The sequence below is a fragment of the Diceros bicornis genome, chromosome 32 (assembly GCF_020826845.1).
Source record: "Diceros bicornis minor isolate mBicDic1 chromosome 32, mDicBic1.mat.cur, whole genome shotgun sequence".
Classification (NCBI taxonomy): Eukaryota; Metazoa; Chordata; class Mammalia; order Perissodactyla; family Rhinocerotidae; genus Diceros; species Diceros bicornis.
Window position 1 is genome coordinate 25,474,076 of NC_080771.1, and position 18,485 is coordinate 25,492,560.

At 40.2% G+C, this 18,485-nt stretch overlaps 1 protein-coding gene across 7 annotated transcripts in view; it reads right to left on the bottom strand.

Annotated features, from left to right (window-relative positions):
* The window catches only part of WDR59 (WD repeat domain 59), a 94,337-nt gene that overhangs the window by 26,299 nt on the left and 49,553 nt on the right, over positions 1–18,485 (bottom strand). For 6 of the 7 annotated variants that reach the window (XR_009216437.1, XR_009216438.1, XM_058528281.1 and 3 more), the window contains 8 exons: positions 17,492–17,571; positions 16,135–16,267; positions 15,880–16,004; positions 13,903–14,067; positions 11,697–11,792; positions 11,386–11,542; positions 10,516–10,585; positions 5,912–6,065 (listed from right to left, as the gene is read on the bottom strand). Coding sequence is in view for 5 of the 7 variants with exons in the window: in XM_058528281.1 (XP_058384264.1) it covers positions 5,912–6,065; positions 10,516–10,585; positions 11,386–11,542; positions 11,697–11,792; positions 13,903–14,067; positions 15,880–16,004; positions 16,135–16,267; positions 17,492–17,571 (980 nt within the window). In the remaining 2 variants the exon portion in view is untranslated. The remainder of the gene's footprint in view (positions 1–5,911; positions 6,066–10,515; positions 10,586–11,385; positions 11,543–11,696; positions 11,793–13,902; positions 14,068–15,879; positions 16,005–16,134; positions 16,268–17,491; positions 17,572–18,485) is intronic. The other variant, XM_058528282.1, reaches the window with a different exon arrangement.

Consider the following 18,485-nt stretch of genomic DNA (forward strand, 5'->3'; position numbering starts at 1 on the left):
GCTGCCACCAAGAATCAAACTGTAAAAGCAATCATGGGGATAGCACTATTCGTTCATGTAATCCAGCAAGGAAGAACTGCAAAACATTATCAAAAATCGTTAAGAGGTCACAAAACGTTTTTTTTTTTTTAATTTGTTGGTTGGTGGTTTTAACATTTGAAATATCTCCCCTTCAGGCTACAGGGGTAGTGACTGTGTAGTAATCCTGTCTAGTGGCCAATTATTCTGGGGATTCAAATAAAACAAGACTGCCTAAGTGAAGACATGCTAAATGTCAAATCAGATGTTGGGGCCCTAGGTCCCTGCTACTCCCTAACGAGCATGGACAATTTTTCAGGGCATTTCCTCCAGTGCCTTGGCAAGAAAAAGAGTTCATATTCCATCCACACCTCCCCAAGACTTCTTTTTTCCCTTACTATCTTTTCGGAGATTTTAAGAGTCTCTCTTGTCTGTGCAACTGTCAAGTAATGACACACAGAGAATGACGACACACCAGACTGAGGTGTGGCTGATCTTTCCAGGTGAAGGAAGGGCACTATGGCCCCAAAGCCCCCCACACCTCCTGCATTGCTCCAGTCCCACTCTGAAGGGCTAAAATGTGGGTACTTTTCTGTGCGATAAAATCAGTACCTCTGGGAGGCAAAGGACTGTGCATTTCTCTTAGGTCTTCTCAATGCCCCATTAACAGAAAATGCCCCTTCCCCACAGATTTCATGAGCAGGGATCAAGGGAAGAGAGACAAAGCAAGACAGACAAATTATCACACAATGAGCACCGAGATGCTCCCTGAACATACCAAGAAGGTGTTCATGGAATTACAGGAAAGAGGACAGGGAAGAAATGGGTGCAGTGGGAGGGGGAGGGAGGGAGGCATTGGTGCAAATAGCACTGAATGACAACCAATAGCCAGCTTGCGACTGTACCACCAGTGTTACTGCTACAATCGGAGGCAACATCGATGCCAATAAATGGGTTAAATGTAAAAACAGCCCAAGAATAAGCCACCAACTGCTTCGCAGCAACCCCATCAACAATGCATAATCAGCAGAGTGGGCAGTGAGTCAAAATGAGTTCCTATTTAAATAGCAGTGGGAGCAGAGACTTCTGGAAAATTAGTGGAAATTCAGCAGTCTGGTTGGCTGGGACAGGCTTTTTGAGGAAAGGTGGCCACGTTGGCTGATCCACCTGCAAGTTGTTGACAGCAGTGGTACTTGCTGATCAAGGCTCCTGATTTCAACTGGTTTTTATATGAAAAAGCTATATTACTGTGCCCCTAAATATTTTTTACACCAAATGAAATTTACACAAAAGCCTCAAGGCTGCCTTGCACAGCTTGAGGTCACCTTGGCACTACTGAAACATGAAGGGGGTGGGAGAGGAAGACAGAAGAGGGGAGACAGCCAATAGGAGTGAGTAAGAAAGAAAGAAAAGGAAGAGAGGATGTCCATAGTAGAGGTTTTATTGTCAATGCAAAATATCAATGGTAAGGAAAAAACATGTTCCAGAAAATTCCCAAAGGATTAAAAACTAGCTTATGTGTCATGCCAATGAAGCAGGTGGGCACTTCCCTCTCTGAACTAGACCGAGACGATAAAAACAGAGAGACAAAATGGTGGGAGCCTCTTATATCTTCCTCTGCTTCCCCCCATGCCAAAGGTAGGCTTTTGAAAGCTATATGAAATTATACAAATACTCCAAATGAAATCAGGTGAGCTAAATGCTTACAATTGGGGTTCTTTCCAAGAAACCCAGTATTTAGCTTCATTTTCAAAGAAGTCCATTCACAATCCTCAACAATCTCAGTATTCACCCTCTAGAAACTGTTGGAACAAGGAGGCAGTCCTTGGCACCTGACTCCCAAGAGTGGAAAATTTATTGTGCTGGTCCTGAAAACCAGCCAGCCTGTCATTTCAGGTTCCTCAAAGCCAGGCAGGTGGCACTTTATTCTTGGGCCTTTCGGCAGAGACAGGATTAGTTAAGGAGAGCATTTGCACAGCGCACAGTACCGGGAAGTCGTTAATTGCTTGTATGGACCAACGTCGCCGGGCAGAGCGAGGAGACATCTGTGCGTGAAAACGTTACACCCAGGAGGAGGGAAGAAAAACACCAAGAAAATTAAAAAGGAAAAAAGAGAATAAAATGAAAGCTTCCCATACATCTGATGGATTAAAAGGTACCATAACATACTGCAAAATCAGGATTGAAATGACTGAAAAACCTGAACCTAAGCACAGCAATATTGGGATTCCCTTACCTCCCTCCCAACCCATCACACTCCAAACCCAGCTGCAATGTCATTGTTCTTCAGTCCAAAACACATTTCAAGATAGAAGGAGGCTGGCATCCACACAGCTCTGACAAAGGAACTACGATCAAGGTTTGTGGTTTTTTTAACGAGGATTAAGATCATAGTGCAAGTGGAGAAACAGCTGGAGGTGTCTGCTTTCCCCTTCAAGAGCACACGTATGTGCGAGAAGATTCTCATTCCTAGAAAGGAAGAAGTTCTTCAATAGACTCATATCAATTTTTTTTTTTTGGTGTGCATTTGGGGGGCTTCGGGGTAATTGAAAGTCTCAGCTGAGACTGCAGGACTATTTTCAGATTCCATGGGGAATGAGAGCCCCAGAGAAACAAAGGGAAAGAGGGAGCTAACACCGAAGAGTTGGACTCTTGAGGGCACTCTCGCTAACAACATGAGCATCAATGTGAAACTGGGAGCGTAAAACACTGATTATGGAAGTCAGAAATTATTCCATTAACTTCAAGAACTCCTAGTTATTTATTAGAGCTATTTTAGTAATATACACTGAACCAAATGTGGGAGGTTGCAAAATTTTTAAAATGTTTACAGGGCAATGCCTAATGTTTGTCATAAGTTCTGGGCCTTCTGATTTATCCTAGGAATAAACAATATTTCATCAATTATTAATAGTTTGTCCAGTTACCAAATGAATGTTAGCATCTCTCTGTGTTTTCTAACTTCCTATGGAATTTGATGGTTTCTTTAGGTCTCTCACATTTTTTAAATTTTTAGGAGTGAACCTTGAAATTCCATCTGGAGAACATCTGGGTGAATATAACAATATGACCTAAGTAGGGCAGGTTAAAAACACACAAAAACAAGAGAAATGAACAGTAATCCCCAATGGCTCTAGAAAGATTTTTTGTAATCTCCAAAATACTCTATAATTTCTTCATTGCTATACTTCAATGTAGTTATATTCTTCTGCCTTTATTCTTACTCATTTAAAGATCTCAGGGGTAGAGATCTACAAGAGAATAAAAATACATAGGAGAGGGGCCGGCCCGGTGGCGCAAGCGGTTAAGTGCGCGCGCTCCGCTGCGGCGGCCCGGGGTTCGCTGGTTCGGATCCCGGGCGCGCACCGACGCACTGCTTGGTAGGCCATGCTGTGGCGGCGTCCCATATAAAGTGGAGGAAGATAGGCACAGATGTTAGCCCAGGGCCGTCTTCCTCAGCAAAAAAAGAGGAGGACTGGCGGATGTTAGCTCAGGGCTGATCTCCTCACAAAAAAAAAAAAAAAAAAAAAATACATAGGAGAAAAATTTAAGCTGAAAATGAACACTTAACGCACAGAGAAATTTAGTAAACTAGAATCATTTCCAGAACAAAAGTAATAAAAGTGATTATTATTTGACATGTGAAACTAAGACACCCGAGGATCAAAAAATACTCGTCAAGGGATAAAACCATATCAACCTCCGTGAGGAAGATCAGATAGCCTACATAAGACATCATGGCCACGTTTCATTTCTTGAACCCCCCCACCTTGGCCCCATGTAAATGGGGTGGACATGAACAGGCTTCAAGGAGAGATGAATTTACTTCCGATTCATCACAAAATAACTGACTTACTCATTTTAACTTCTTATTAGATTGAACCACATGAAACTTTTTTTTAAGGTTAAAAATGGTCAAATATCAGCAATTTCATATGATCTAACCTAACAATCGCTATGTCATCCATTACAATGTGTCTCTCACCCCCAGGGCTTCTAGGGTTCTCGTAACGTTCTATTTCTTGGTCTCTCTGATCGTTAATTCACTGAATTATATGCTTATGACTTATGAACTTTTCTGTACAAATGTTATATAGCAATACAAAAGTTTCACATGAAATTATAATAAAAGTGTCTCTCCCCACTTAATTTGGTCACTATCTGAAATAAAACTTAAAACCACTTACTAGGTCATCCTAGGGGACTAGAAGAGCCCATTTTCTGTGGAGAAGCAGCATGCTGGGAGTTACCCTAAACTGAAATATCACAATCCTTCCTCCACTCCCCAGCAGATCCTGTCTGATAAGAGATAATTACCTATGTGCCTTTGATCCTCTTTATGATTATGGTGTTTGTAGTAAAAGAGGCCAGACCATCAAAAACATGAACATAGGTTTTATAAATGCTTCTGCATTGGAAGAGGTCCCATCTTGGAAATGGAGTTATTTTGACTGCACATGGCCTTTACACACTATCACAGGGTCAAAAGCGCTAGTCAATCTATTTTGCCCTGGCCCAACCCAAGCATGAGTAGCACATGACATGATCCGAAGGGGAATTCAGAACTACCTCTTTGACTAAAAGATCTCCTCAACCTGGCCCTGACGCTAATGAAAATTCCCACATTTACCCAACCATGAGTTTGTTTGTTTATTCGGTCAATAAAATGCCTTAGTTCCAACCAGTTCATCAAATCATCTAACCAGTTACCTGTTAGCTTGAGGAAAAAGGAAAAAAAAATCTAAAAATTTTAAATGTAAAGGACTTAGGAGAATATAGATGTTCCAAGAAGGTCTGTGACAGCCAAGGGGCAGAATTCTATCTGAGATGTGAAGAAGGGTTGGCCTGAAAGGCAACAAAAAAAATCATTTTCCCCTCAACTGAATGGTTTTGCCCAAGACTGATCCTGTCTCAAGCATCAGTTCCTGCCACTCTTTTCAGTCACATACAACCCTAACACTAGACGTTGGAGATGGTCAACTATCAGTGTGAACCAAGGTTAAACCACTATACTGCAACCAAAGTAAAGGCACCGCTAACACTTGCTGGAAATTGGTTTTTTATTTAAAATATTTCAGTTTTAAAAAAAATAAATTTTAATTACAGTCAATCCATCTTTTCTCAATTAGTGGAGGACAACAACAAAGAATTTCTAACAACTGAGTTTGTTAGTAGCTCAATGGTAATTCTGTTTAAAACATCATGTCAGTTAAAAGCCAGTTTAAGCCTAGACTCTCAATCTGACAACAGAGAAAGAGTTCTTAGGATCATTCCTACACTCTGCCAACATTCTCTACATTGTCATCACCAAAGGCTTCTGACAGCTTAATAGCTACATTAGGGATGGTAAGTTTCTTAAGAACCCAGGAACATAAGGACAGGTTCAGGTGATTTTGGTATAAACTGGTCCATTCAAATGGGTACCTCAGTGTAGACCTAGTACAAGTATAAAACCTGTTAGAGATCAACTTTAAAACTTCTCACAACTACGAAGTTCCAAATATATCAAGATCCCAAGCCTTTGGAAGCATCCAAAGGCTGCTTTGGTAATTTGCTGACAAACATCAGAATACCAAGGAAGACCTGAAGCTAAATTATTCTACCTGAAAGAATGGGAATCAACTTAATGAATGGGGATTACAAGGACAGGGTTAGATGGGGAGTGAAGAATATGGATGGTAAGAACTAACCCTCTCCTCCACACACACAATTTACAGTAGTTAAAACCAACTGAGAGGAACAAAGCAAAGGTCTTTCTTGAATAAACTAATCATGACAGTGAAAGACTATAGGGGGATTACTAATTTAGCTGCTGTGTGTGGCAGGCAGGAAGACAAAGAACAAGAATCCAGAAGAACAGATAAGAATCAAAGACCATGGCTCTGTCGCTTACCCGCTCCTTGTAGTAGAAGGAGCTGATGGAGACCTGCTCTTTCTCACTGCGGGTGGGGCTCCCACTGTATAAACGAAGGTTCCCAGGGGCCTCCGTACGAATCTTCATTGGCGCAATCAAGCCAGTATGATAAGCAGACAAGGCCGAGAGAGATCTGTGGTTGAAAACAGAGAATTATCCACACTGGCTTCAGTCTTTCCATATTTCTAAGTAGTGCCATTCTTAGCCATTCCTGATGAAACCAAGAGGAAAAGATAGATAAAATGGGGGAAAAGAGGAAACTCCACGAAAAAAAAACCAAATAGAACTTTTAGAAGTGAAAAATGCTTTACCCGCAAAAGCAGAGAATATTTCTATGATTGTATACATAGAAAATTCAAAGGAATCTACAAACTACTAGAACTAATCAGTGAATTTAGATACAAAGTCAATCTACAAAAATATACTGTGTTTCTACATATTAGAAACAAACATCTGGAAATAAACATTTAAAAGTTTCATTTACAATGGCATCAAAACACATCAAATATCAAGGAACAAATTTATCAAAAAATGCACATTGAAAATACAAAATGTTGTTGAAAGAAATTAAAAAAGACTCAAAACAATAGAGAAATACAGTATGTTAGTAGATTGGAAGATTCCATACTATTGTCAAGATGTGAATTTTCTCCAAATTAATCTACAGAGTCAACACAATTCCAATCAAAATACGAGCAGGCTTTAAGCTGATTTCATATTTTTACAGAAATGCAAAAGACCTAGAACAGCCAATGCAATCCTGAATAAGAATAATAAAGTTGGAGGACTTACACTACCAGATTTGAAGACTTATTATATAAAGCTACATTAAAAGTATAGTGCTGGCATAAGGAAAAACCAATAGATCAAAGGAAAAAATAAAGTCCAGAAACAGACATAGAAACATGGTCAACTGAATTTCAACAAAGGTATCAATGCAAATTCAATGAGGAAAGGCAAATTTTTTCCATAAATGGTGCTGGAACAACTATATACCTCCACTGAAGAAAACAAACTTTGACCTCTACCTCACATAATACATAAAAATTAATTTGAGATTGCTCACAGACCTTAAAGTAGGAATTTAAAACTATAAACTTTTAAAAGAAAACACAGAAGAATATTTTCATGACCTTGGGGTAGGCAAAGACTTTTTTTAGACAGGACACAAAAGCACTCACCAGAAAATTTTTAAAGTGATAGATTGGACTTCATCAAAATTAAAAACTACTGTCTATCGAAATCACTAAGGAGGAAGAAAGACAAGCCAGAGATTAAGAGAAAATCAGTACATACATCTAGCAAAGAATTTGCAACCAGAATAAAGAACTACCACAAATAAATAATAAGAAACACAGTCCAAAAAAAATGGGCAAAATACTTGAACAGGAACATCACACAAGAAGATACCCAAAAGGTCAATAAGCACACAAAAGCTGCTCAACATTGTTAGTCATCACCACACTGAGATACTACCACACACCCAACACAATGGCTAAAGTTGGAAAGATTGAAAACAGCAAGTTTTGGAGACGATGTGGAGCAACCAGAACTGTGTAACATTGCTGGTAAGAATGTAAAATGACACAACCACTGGGGACAGACTTTTGGAAATTTTAATAAAATTAAACAAACATACATCTATCCTATGATCCAGGGATTCTACTGTTTGGGTAGAGAAATTAATACACATGTCCATAAGAGACTTGTATGTGTAGGTCTACTCATAATAGCCCCAAACTGGAAATAATCCAAATGTCCATCATTAGGAGAACGAATAAACAAGTTCTATTATTTTCATACAATGAAACTATTGATACACACAACAATGTGGATCAATTTCAAAAAAAAATTGAGTAAAATAAGCCAGACATAAAATTTTACATGCTGCATGATTCTATTTAGATGAAGCTCAAGTACAGGCAAAACTAAAAATATGGAAGTCAGAAGAGTGGTTTCCTCGGGGTAAAAGGACCAGGGAGCTTTTCGGGGTGAGGGCAAAGCTCTGTATCTTGATCTGGGTGCTGGTCATCAAGGTATACAGCCACATTTGCATACTGTAAATTATATCTCAATGAAATACAGTCAGTATGAAAAACATTCTAATAGGAACATTTTTCCCTCTGATCCAAAGTCTAGATACAGATATTCTTGTTTCCCTTGAAGAGTGATTGTTGTCTAGTCCAACTTTTCAAATAAGGAACCTCGTGTAATATAGGGGTTCTCTGGCACTTAACTCCCAGGTCCTTGGGGGCCAAGGTCTCCTCTGCCTGGGTGACTGCAGAGACTGGCAAATTCCCAGGTCAACAGCAGTGCCTGCTCATGCACTTGGTTCAATCTCCTTTCCTTCTTGTTAGCTCAGCTATTCATTCATAAGTATGCTAATTTTATTACACCCAATATGTCCAGGTGTTTATAGCAGGGGAGTTTCCAAGTTATCTTGGTCACCATACTGCAGAACCAGAAGTCTATGGTATATAACTTATAATATTTAAGCTTAAAAAAACAGTAGTGGGGGGGCCGGCCCGGTGGCGCAAGCGGTTAAGTGCGCGCGATCCGCTGTGGCGGCCCGGGGTTCGCTGGTTCGGATCCCGGGCGCGCACCGACGCACTGCTTGGTAAGCCATGCATGTGGCGGCGTCCCATATAAAGTGGAGGAAGATGGGCACGGATGTTAGCCCAGGGCCGTCTTCCTCAGCAAAAAAAAAAAAAGAGGAGGATTGGCGAATGTTAGCTCAGGGCTGATCTCCTCACAAAAAAAAAAAAAAAAAAAAAAACAAAACAGTAGTGGGGCTGGCCCGGTGGCGCAAGCCGTTAAGTGCACGCGCTCCACTGCGGCGGCCTGGGGTTCACCGGTTCAGATCCTGGGTGCGCACTGACACACCGCCTGTAGAGCCATGCCGTGGCGGCGTCCCATATACAGTAGAGGAAGATGGGCACGGATGTTAGCTCAAGGCCAATCTTCCTCAGAAAAAAGAGGAGGATTGGCATCAGATGTTAGCTCAGGGCTGATCTTCCTCACAAAACAACAACAACAACAACAAAACAGTAGTATGGAAGAGGTTGTGCAGGTGTGGAGACAGGTTTATGGAAACTCTCTATACTTTCCACTCAATTTTGCTATGAACCTAAAATTGCTCTAAAAGATAAAGTTTATTAATTAGGAGAAAAAACCTTTACAATATGATCCAGCAATTTCACTCCTAGATTTATACTCAAGAAAAATAAAAATATATGTCCACACAAAAACTTGTGTATGAAATATTTACAGCAACATTTTTGATAGCCAAAAAAGTGGAAATCCTAGATGTCCAACTGATGAATGAATAAATAAAATGTGGTACATACATATGATAGGATATCATTTGGCAATAAAAAGAAATGAAGTACTGATACATACTACAAGATGTATGATCCTTGAAAACATAGTAAGTAAAAGAAGCCAGTTACAAAGGACCACATGCTATATGGTTCCATTTATATGAAATGCCCAGAATAGGCAAATTTATAGACAGCAAGTAGACTGGTGTTTGCCCAGGGCTGCAGGAAAGGGCGATTTGGGGGCAGGGACAGCTAGGGGATGCAGTTTCTTTTGGGGGTAATGAAAATGTTCTAGAATTGACTACAGTGATGGCTGTACATATCTGTGAATATACTAAAAGTCATTGAATTATACACTTTAAATAGGTCAACTGTATACTATGTGAATTATATCTCTATAAAACTGTTAACAAAAACTTAAAAAATAAGACAAAAACAAGCAGTAATAATAGGAAACACAGTTAGAAGACTCCCAATGCACCGGGCAGTGTTCTAAATGCTTTATAAGAACTAACTCATTCAATCTTCACAGCAACTCAAGGAGACAGGTGCTGCTATCATCCCCAAGTTACTGTTAAGGAAAATCAAGTAGCGTCCTAAGGTCATAGAAAGGCAGGGCCAAGATCTGGATCCGGCAGTCTGGCTGAGTCCACATTCCCATTTGCTACACCAGATTGCCTCTCAAAAAACAAAACAAAACAAAACCCAGAAAAACAATGAAGACTAAACAGAAAACATGTTAAACTGTTAACAGTGGCTCTCTATGGGACATGAAAATGAAAAGAACAGCTATATTCATATTTTAACTTAAAACTTCTGTATTATTTGAGTTTTTTCAACATACTACTTACATAATTAAAAAAAATTAAACATGCTTTGGTAATGTTAGAAGTGGCATATTAGTATGATGAGACTATAAGTGATCTTTCTTGTTATTTTTCTAGTTTTACTTAATGTTATTTTACTTAATGTTTTATATAATGTTAGCAATAGGAAAAAAAGGAAATTAAAAAAGGATTTGCCTTGTTTTGACAACAGCTTTTATCAAGCTACTCCTTCTAATGGTTTGTTAGGAACCTGACAGTAGAAATCTCAGCTTAGTTGCAATTTAATGAACTTTGATCTGCCTCGAATAAATCTTACAATGGGCATTTACTGAAGAACTGCGACCAACTGTCCAAAGATAAACTCAGCGGCCATTGTCAGATGTCTGCCCATTTCTGGCCCATGAATGTAGCTTACATCTGCATCTCCCAGACTCACCTTGGAGTAGGTTCTGTTGGAGACACTGCTCGATGCATCGTCATAGGCCTTGTGAAATACACCAAATACCCTGACAAAGGAGACATCACATGAGCACATCAATGTCAATGAGCGGGACAGGGAAAACGCTAAGGGAGCATTGGTCAACCTTTTGTCTATCTCAACATAGCTGAAGGATAAGACACATTTTTATAAAGTGCAAAAAGGCTCACAACCACAGTGATTCTTAACAGAGACAAAGGTCAGAATCTCCAAGATCCAGGAGAGACAGCACATATGTGGTTTGGAAAAAGTCTTCACAGGTAGTTTATATTTCCCTGCTAGGGCACCTGTTCTCTGTTGAGAATCAGGGCTCTAAGTAAACACTCAAATTCACGCTCATCAGAATTAAAAAAATTAAGACTTAATTCTGGTGAACATTCTTAGAATATGTCCACAGACACCAATTTGGCCTCAGATCATATAACACTACCACAGAAGTCTTTTGAGTTCTCAGGAAATAAAAACAAAGAAAAATTTTCTGAGCCAGCTCTAATGGCCTAGTGGTTAAAGTTCAGCGTGCTCTGCTTCGGTGGCCCGGGTTTGGTTCCCAGGCATGGAACCACACCACTCATCTGTCAGTAGTCATGCTGTGGCAGCAGCTCACATAGAAGAACTAGAAGGACTTACAACTACACTATACAACTATGTACCAGCGCTTTGGGGAGTAAAAAAAAAGAGAGGAAGATTGGCAACAGATGTTAGCTCAGGGCGAATCTTACCACCCCCTCAAAAAGAAAATTTTCTGATGGAGATTTTTATATAGACCGTATGACATTCTTAGTTGCTCTCTCGCAAAGTCTAGAATCAGAGAACTAAAAAGAGACCAACCTGCTCCACAGAACCTGGCCCCTGAGGTCCTAGGGAAGGGAATATTGGCATCCTGGTATGACCCATAGGCAGTAGTCACCCGGGCAAACGTTGGTAAGGGTGGTGTGACGGAGTTTGGGAGTGCAAAGGGGTTGCTGGAAGCACTATCTTCTTGGTTCTGAAATTTAAATATCAATAGACTAAAAACCACAACCTGTCTTAAAGCTGAATTACAAAATAAGGATACATTATTACAAAATCAGGGAGCCCAGGAGTTTAGAAAGGAAGACACAAAAGAAAAACCAAAGCACAGGTTGGTACAAGAATCCCACCACAAAAGTCTCAAGGCAGGAGACGAGCTGGCGTAGGCAGGGCTCCAAACAACTCTGGTTGCGTTTCACTTTCTGCAGTGAAGTGTCTTTCAGGATCTACAAAAGTCACAAAACACAGTCAAGAATAGCAACATTCTTTCCCCTGATTCACTTTTATTCTACAAAGCAGTTAGAAGCAGTGATGATACACGAAGACTGGAACACGGCTGTGTCTGCAGCTTCCAACACAACAATCTACTTTCCATCTTCTCTAGAGGCTCAAAGAGAAGACTCATTTCTGTGCCCTCTTTGAGAAGCCATTTCCTTAGCCAGGCATGCACTCATGTTTTGAGAGAGCATATTCATAGTGAATTCTACTCCTTTCCTCTCCTCCTACCCTATTGCCTCCATGAGAAATCTCAGTAACTTAGAAGCAAAACTCGCTGAGCTGAATTGAAAATTGCTCTAAGTGATACAAGCCAGGGGGAACAGATTTCAATTTAGTGAAAATTACAACGTATCTTTCTTTCGGTTCTTTAAAAATATAAATCCTAACATCTTATTGGTTCTTTAAAAATATAAATCCTAACATCTTAAGGCACAAGCTATAGATATAAGCTGACATGTACATACTGAAGACAGGCATGCAAATTGGACCTGTGCTGTCCAATACAGAAGTCATTACCCACATGGGGCTACTGAGCATGTGAAGTGTTTCTAGTCTAAACTGAGATGTGCTGTGAGTATGAAATTCAAACTGAATGTTGAAGACTTAGTACAAATAATAAAAAGGAAACTAGCTCAATAATTTTTATATTGATTACATGTTGATATGATAAACACTTTGGATATACTGGATTAAATAAAAATATTTTTGAAATTAATTTACTTGCTACTTTTAATTTTTTTTAGTGAGGCTACTAGAAAATTTAAAATAACATGTGACCTGCATTATATTTCTAATGGAGAGCACTAAATTAGACCTTTAAAGACAATTCCTAATTCTATTATGTTTATACCAACAGAAAAATCTATCTTTTTTGTATGTCCAAATGAAGCAATGAAATATTTAGATTCCAAGTACCAAATGTCAAATACCACAAAATCTGAATAATGAGCATTTCAGAGATCCTTACGCCACTTGAAAAATTTCTTGGTTACATATCATACCCCAAGAAGATGGGGCAATCAAGTGTATATGATACAAACTAGGCAAAAGGTGAACAGCATTCAGCTCAACTTGGTTTTGTCAGGATATTTCTGTTGTTTCACGTGTGACACTGCTCAAACTGAAAAAGGTATAGCATCCCCAGCTGGTGGAGCTTCTTCATGGGGATTCTGCTGGATTAGTTCTGCATGAACTGACAAACCAAGTTTCTGAACCTGTAGATGCCGGCTGTACCACCTCCATTCAGGCACTGCCATCCTTTTGCACACCTCACCCGTGCAGCCAGCCAGCCTCACTCTAGGATGACAACATCTCCTTTTATGGAATGGATTTTTTTGCGTGTGTGAGGAAGATTAGCTCTGAGCTAACAACCGACGCCAATCCTACTCTTTTTGCTGAGGAAGATTGGCCCTGGGCTAACATCCGTGCCCATCTTCCTCTACTGTATATGGGACGCCGCCACAGCATGGCTTGATAAGCAATGCATCAGTCTGCGCTGGGATCCAAACCTGCCAACTCCGGGCCGCCACAGCGGAGCACGCAAACTTAACCACTATGCCACCGGGCCAGGCCCAGGATTTTTTAATGCTCTTATATACTTTTTTCTGACTATGAAGTATCTTTTAGCTTCACAATACATCTTGCCTATTGTTTCCAGATAAATGAAATTGTATCGCAGGTTTCTTAACCTGGGATTAATGCATAGCTTTACTAGATCTGTGTGATTATAAGCAATTACAGAACTGAATATTATTTATATGTACTATTTCTGAAATTATACACTACATTTATGCAAATTTTTCTGGGGAAGGGTCTATAGTTCTCCTTAGACTTTCAAAGGGGGTCCATAACCCAAAAAAGGTCAAGAACCACTGCTCTGTTTTCAACACAAAATGAACAGCAATTATTAACAATACAGTGTGTAAGCACCAGATGACTTCCAAATCTTATCTACTGGAGTTTTCATTCAACTTTACTACTCAACTCAGACACTGATGCACATGAGCAGAGCTCTCCTCTTAACAACATCAAGGAGAATTTGTGAAGACAGATCCCCACCTTTAGCAGCTTAGCTTTCATTGTGGATGTGATGGTTGTGGGGTTAACAAACTGGAAGGAAGGGGCAGCATTGTTTGGGTACTGTGCAGGGAACTTCACCAGCATCTTGACACGATGGCTGCTACAGTGCACAGACACTGTGCAGCTCCTATCTGCTGCATCCATCTGCAAGGGAAATCGACATCTGCTTTGGAGACGATCCACATAGGGTCTTTAGATGCAAACGGATTTAAGTAAGCTAACTGAATGCTCTAGATTCCTGGTAACTGGGTGAAGGGAGAGAGTCTCCAAACACAAATGAATTTGGACGATTTGGACAACTCATTTTGAAAATGGATTTGTGTGTGTGTGTGTGTATGTGAGGAAGATTAGCCCTGAGCTAACATCTGTTGACAACCCTCCTCTTTTTGCTGAGGAAGATTGGCCCTGGGCTAACATCCGTGCCCATCTTCCTCTACTTTATATGGGACACCGCCACAGCATGGCTTGACAAGCGGTGCCTTGGTATGCGCCCTGGATCCAAACCTGCGAACCCTGGCCCGCCGAAGCAGAGCACACGAACTTAACCACTACACCACCAGGCCAGGCCCTTCACAACGGATTTTTAAGTTTAGCACTGATTTAATAGGTTCAAAGTATTTTGACTTAAAAAAGCTTCATCGCAAAGCTGTGAGATAGGCTAAAACTTGTTATATTTATTTTGAGATGGGAAAATAAAGCAGGAAGAAATTAAATACCTGACAAGTTAAAAAGTACTCCTAGAAAAACCCACAGAGACAGAAAGTAGATTAGTGGTTGCCAGGAGCTGGGGAGTGAGGGGAATAGAGAGTGACTGCTAATGGACATAGGGTTTCTTTCGAGATGATGAAAGTGTTCTGGAAGCAGATAGTGGTGATGGTTGCACAACTTTCTGAATATACTAAGAACCACTAAATTGTACACTTCAAAAGGGTGAATTTTATGGTATGTGAATTTTATCTCAATAATTTTAAAAAAGCAGCCCTGGGAAAGGAATCAAGATCACCTTCTTTAACTAGGTCACTGGGTATCCACACTGTTCTCAACTGGGACAAAGGGAGTATAAACTGAGTTGATATAGATAACCAATTAACCAAGAATTCTTTCTCTCTTTTGATTTCTTGTACTGCCAACTAGAGATGGCAGCTGGAGTACAGTGAAAAGAGGGACACACGTGGGAAATCTGGAGACTTGGATTCAAATATGATCTCTTCCACAAAACAGCTGCAGACCTTGCACAAGCCATTTTCTCTTGCTGTGTCTCTGTTTCCTCATCTGTAAAGCGGTGATAAAACCACTTATTGCAAAGTTATTTTAAAGGCCAAATGAGATAATTATGTAAGTGCACATATCCATGCCAACTGTTAACTGAATCTGGGCAAAAGAAAAACTAATCAAGTTTTAAAACTTCTTTATAGAGATTCAATTCTCTGAAGCAAAGAATTTCAATACCTGCCTCAAAGGAAAAGAGTCAATCTCTCCACGTGTGAAGTGAACAAAGACACTTGGTCACCTTCTTACTCTGAATCTAAATCACCGAGGAACGGACCAGCTTTAAGGGAAGATAGCAGAAAGAGCCTTGGAGAGTCAAGAGGTTTGGTCTCCAAACAGCCCTACCATTAATTTCACCAGTAACCTTTGCTAAACCACTAAGCCTCCTGGATCTAAGTATCTTCACATATGGTAAAATTTAGGTGTTGGAGCATCTAAGGAGATTTTAAGGCATAGAAGCATTAGTTTATCCCTTGGTTCATCTTATGAGAAAATAATAGGGTAAGAAAAAAATCCACATTTTTAAAACCCCTATTTATTAAGAAAACCTGGGAAATAAAAAAGCAAGAGGAGAGACTTACCTGTTAGAACAGCAAAGCTAATTGCTAGCCAAAATCATAGCTGAAACAGTCCCCTCTCCCATGAACTCTCAGCAAGCACCAGAGAGTTCACTAAACTGCTCCGCACCTCCACATTGACATTCCGGATCTGCACATTGATCAGGGAAAACTCCTGCTGTAGAGTCTGGGGCAGTCCCAGCTGATCTGATTTCTTCTCTTCCAGGAGATTGCTCGGGGGATCTTCCTTTAAGACTAGCAGGACAGAGAGGTTCAATTGTTGGAAAAATTTCGGAAATTGAGTCAGAGAGCAGTTCTGGAGTATCTGCCACGACTCTGAAATGTGTAGCAGGGCCTCACCTAAAATGTCAGTTTGACCAATTACCTTCTTCCTCCCCATGGCTTGAGTTGTGCTGGTGATCTATATCTGGAGTGTGAAAGGTCTTCTCTGGTTCCGGCAGAAGAGAAATGCTCTCAATGAACTCATCAACACCATCTAATATGTCATTTGCACAAAGCTGCAACAAAGCATAGAAGATCTAGGTCTAGAGAAGTCAGTGGAAATGATCATCGTGTTTGGTTAGAGTTCTGACTTAAAAATGGAAATCACAAAGGATAGAGATGTCAGCCCAAAACCGATACAATCAAAAGAGATTTTACCCATCACCAACTCTCCCTGTTTAAACACCAGGAGAAGAGACTCTATCATTCTATTTATTTTTTCCCCCAAAGCCCCAGTAGATAGTTGTATGTCATAGCTGCCCATCCTTCTAGTTGCTGTATGTGGGACGCGGCCTCAGCATGGCTGGAGAAGCGGTGCGTCGGTGCGTGCCTGGGATCCGAACCCGGGCCGCCAGCAGCGGAGCGCACGCACTTAACCGCTAAGCCACGGGGCTGGCCCCGAGACTCTATCATTCTATCCTGGAAATTTTTCATCCTGTTCATAGTTTATGCAAGCCTCAGAAAACATCACTTTAAATTTCAAGCCTTGATGGAGTTAATCAGCCAACCTAAGACCAAAAATAGCATAACCTTCAAAGCACTTAGAGCAAATGGTACTTTTTGGAGAAAATACAATTGAAAGGCAATAAGGTGATGATACTTGACCAAAATGCTCAAGAGTGACTTCGTACTAAGCAGTGTTGCAAACTTTACCTGGTGTTTTCTATCCACACTATACAGAGCACTGTGGGGGAGGCAATACCAGTGAGACATGTTTCTTGCCTTCAAGGAATTTAGCCACGGAATGAGAAGACAGAACCCTGCGATGAGGCAGAGCAAAGCAAGGGCCACAAAAGCAGTTCACACCAGGTACCACCATGGTTCATTAAGAAACAGATATCATTCATGGGGCAAAATGGCTTCATAGAATAGGTGTTGTTGATGGACACAAAGGGCTCTGAACATCACAGAGTGCGAAAGTAGACTTCTGAGCCCATTTAGAAGAAGAGAAAGAAATGAAGCCCACAGGCCATTTGCTCAGTACCACACCCTGTTATACAAGGACAAGAGAAAAAAAGACATTCAGAAGCTTTTCAGCCTTAAAGTGCTGAATACCGAAGTTGGCTCTTGAAGGCCTCAAAGGCTCAGTGTGGCATACACAAGCCACTCAGCCAACCAGCAAGTATATATTAAATGTCTATCACATATCCTCTAACTTCCACAAATACCAAATCTTGTATTTTTTTAAAAGTTTCTGGCGTATCTAGTTACATTCCTCCACAATAGCATTGAATACATACCCTCTGCATCTGGAAATCCACCCGCCACATTCTCAAGGTCTGATCCCGTGACCACGTAACCAGCTGGTAGTCCTTGGACCCTAGAGATCACAATATAAGAATCCTGGAAATTTTTCTGGATTCAATATCAATTTTGCTACAGATGCAACAGAGTGAGATTCATTCATTCATCCATTCAACAAATATTTATTGAACATCTCCTATATGTCAGGCACTGTTCTAGGCCCCAGGACTATGGCAAGAATACAACAAGCTCTGTCTTTATAGCTCTCACATTCCAATGGTGGAAATAGACAAACAAATAAATATATAATAAAATGTCTGGTACTGATAGTGTTATAAAAAATAACACAGGATAAGAGGACAGAGACTGATGGGAGAGATATTTTTAGACAGGACTCCCTGAGGAAGTCACATATGAGCAGAAACTTAAATGAAGTGAAACAATAACTGGCAAATTAGCAGGTGAAGAGTCACGCTGGGATTTAATGTGACATTAAACTTTCACCTCCACAAATGTTCCTCCTTTTACATGCTCCAGAGGAGCTAGGAATGAATATGATTTTTGTAAAATGAATTGTTTTAAATGCATCATGGCATCTTACTGTTTAAAAGAATTTTTTGGTAAAGCAATGCATCTCTTTATAAAATGAATAATCTTTAACGTTCTTAATTGACTGAATTATATTTTCACATATTAGGTTTAGTCAAAGGGAAATTATTCTAAAAATGTTCAGCGTGCTTTACAAAAGAGCTTTAAGAAAGATCATGATATTTCAGCGTAATTATGTAGTATCTGGAATCTCCTTCATGGCCATCTTCAGAGAACAAAGAATTCAGAAATAATTTCATCCAATTGTCTCACTTTACAGATGGGGAAACTGAGACAACAGAGAACACGATCTGTCCCAGCTAACAGGGTGAATAAGGGGAAGAAGTTCCTTCTCTGTGTCACTGCCTTCAATCAGGCCTTCACTCCTCAATGTTTTAATAC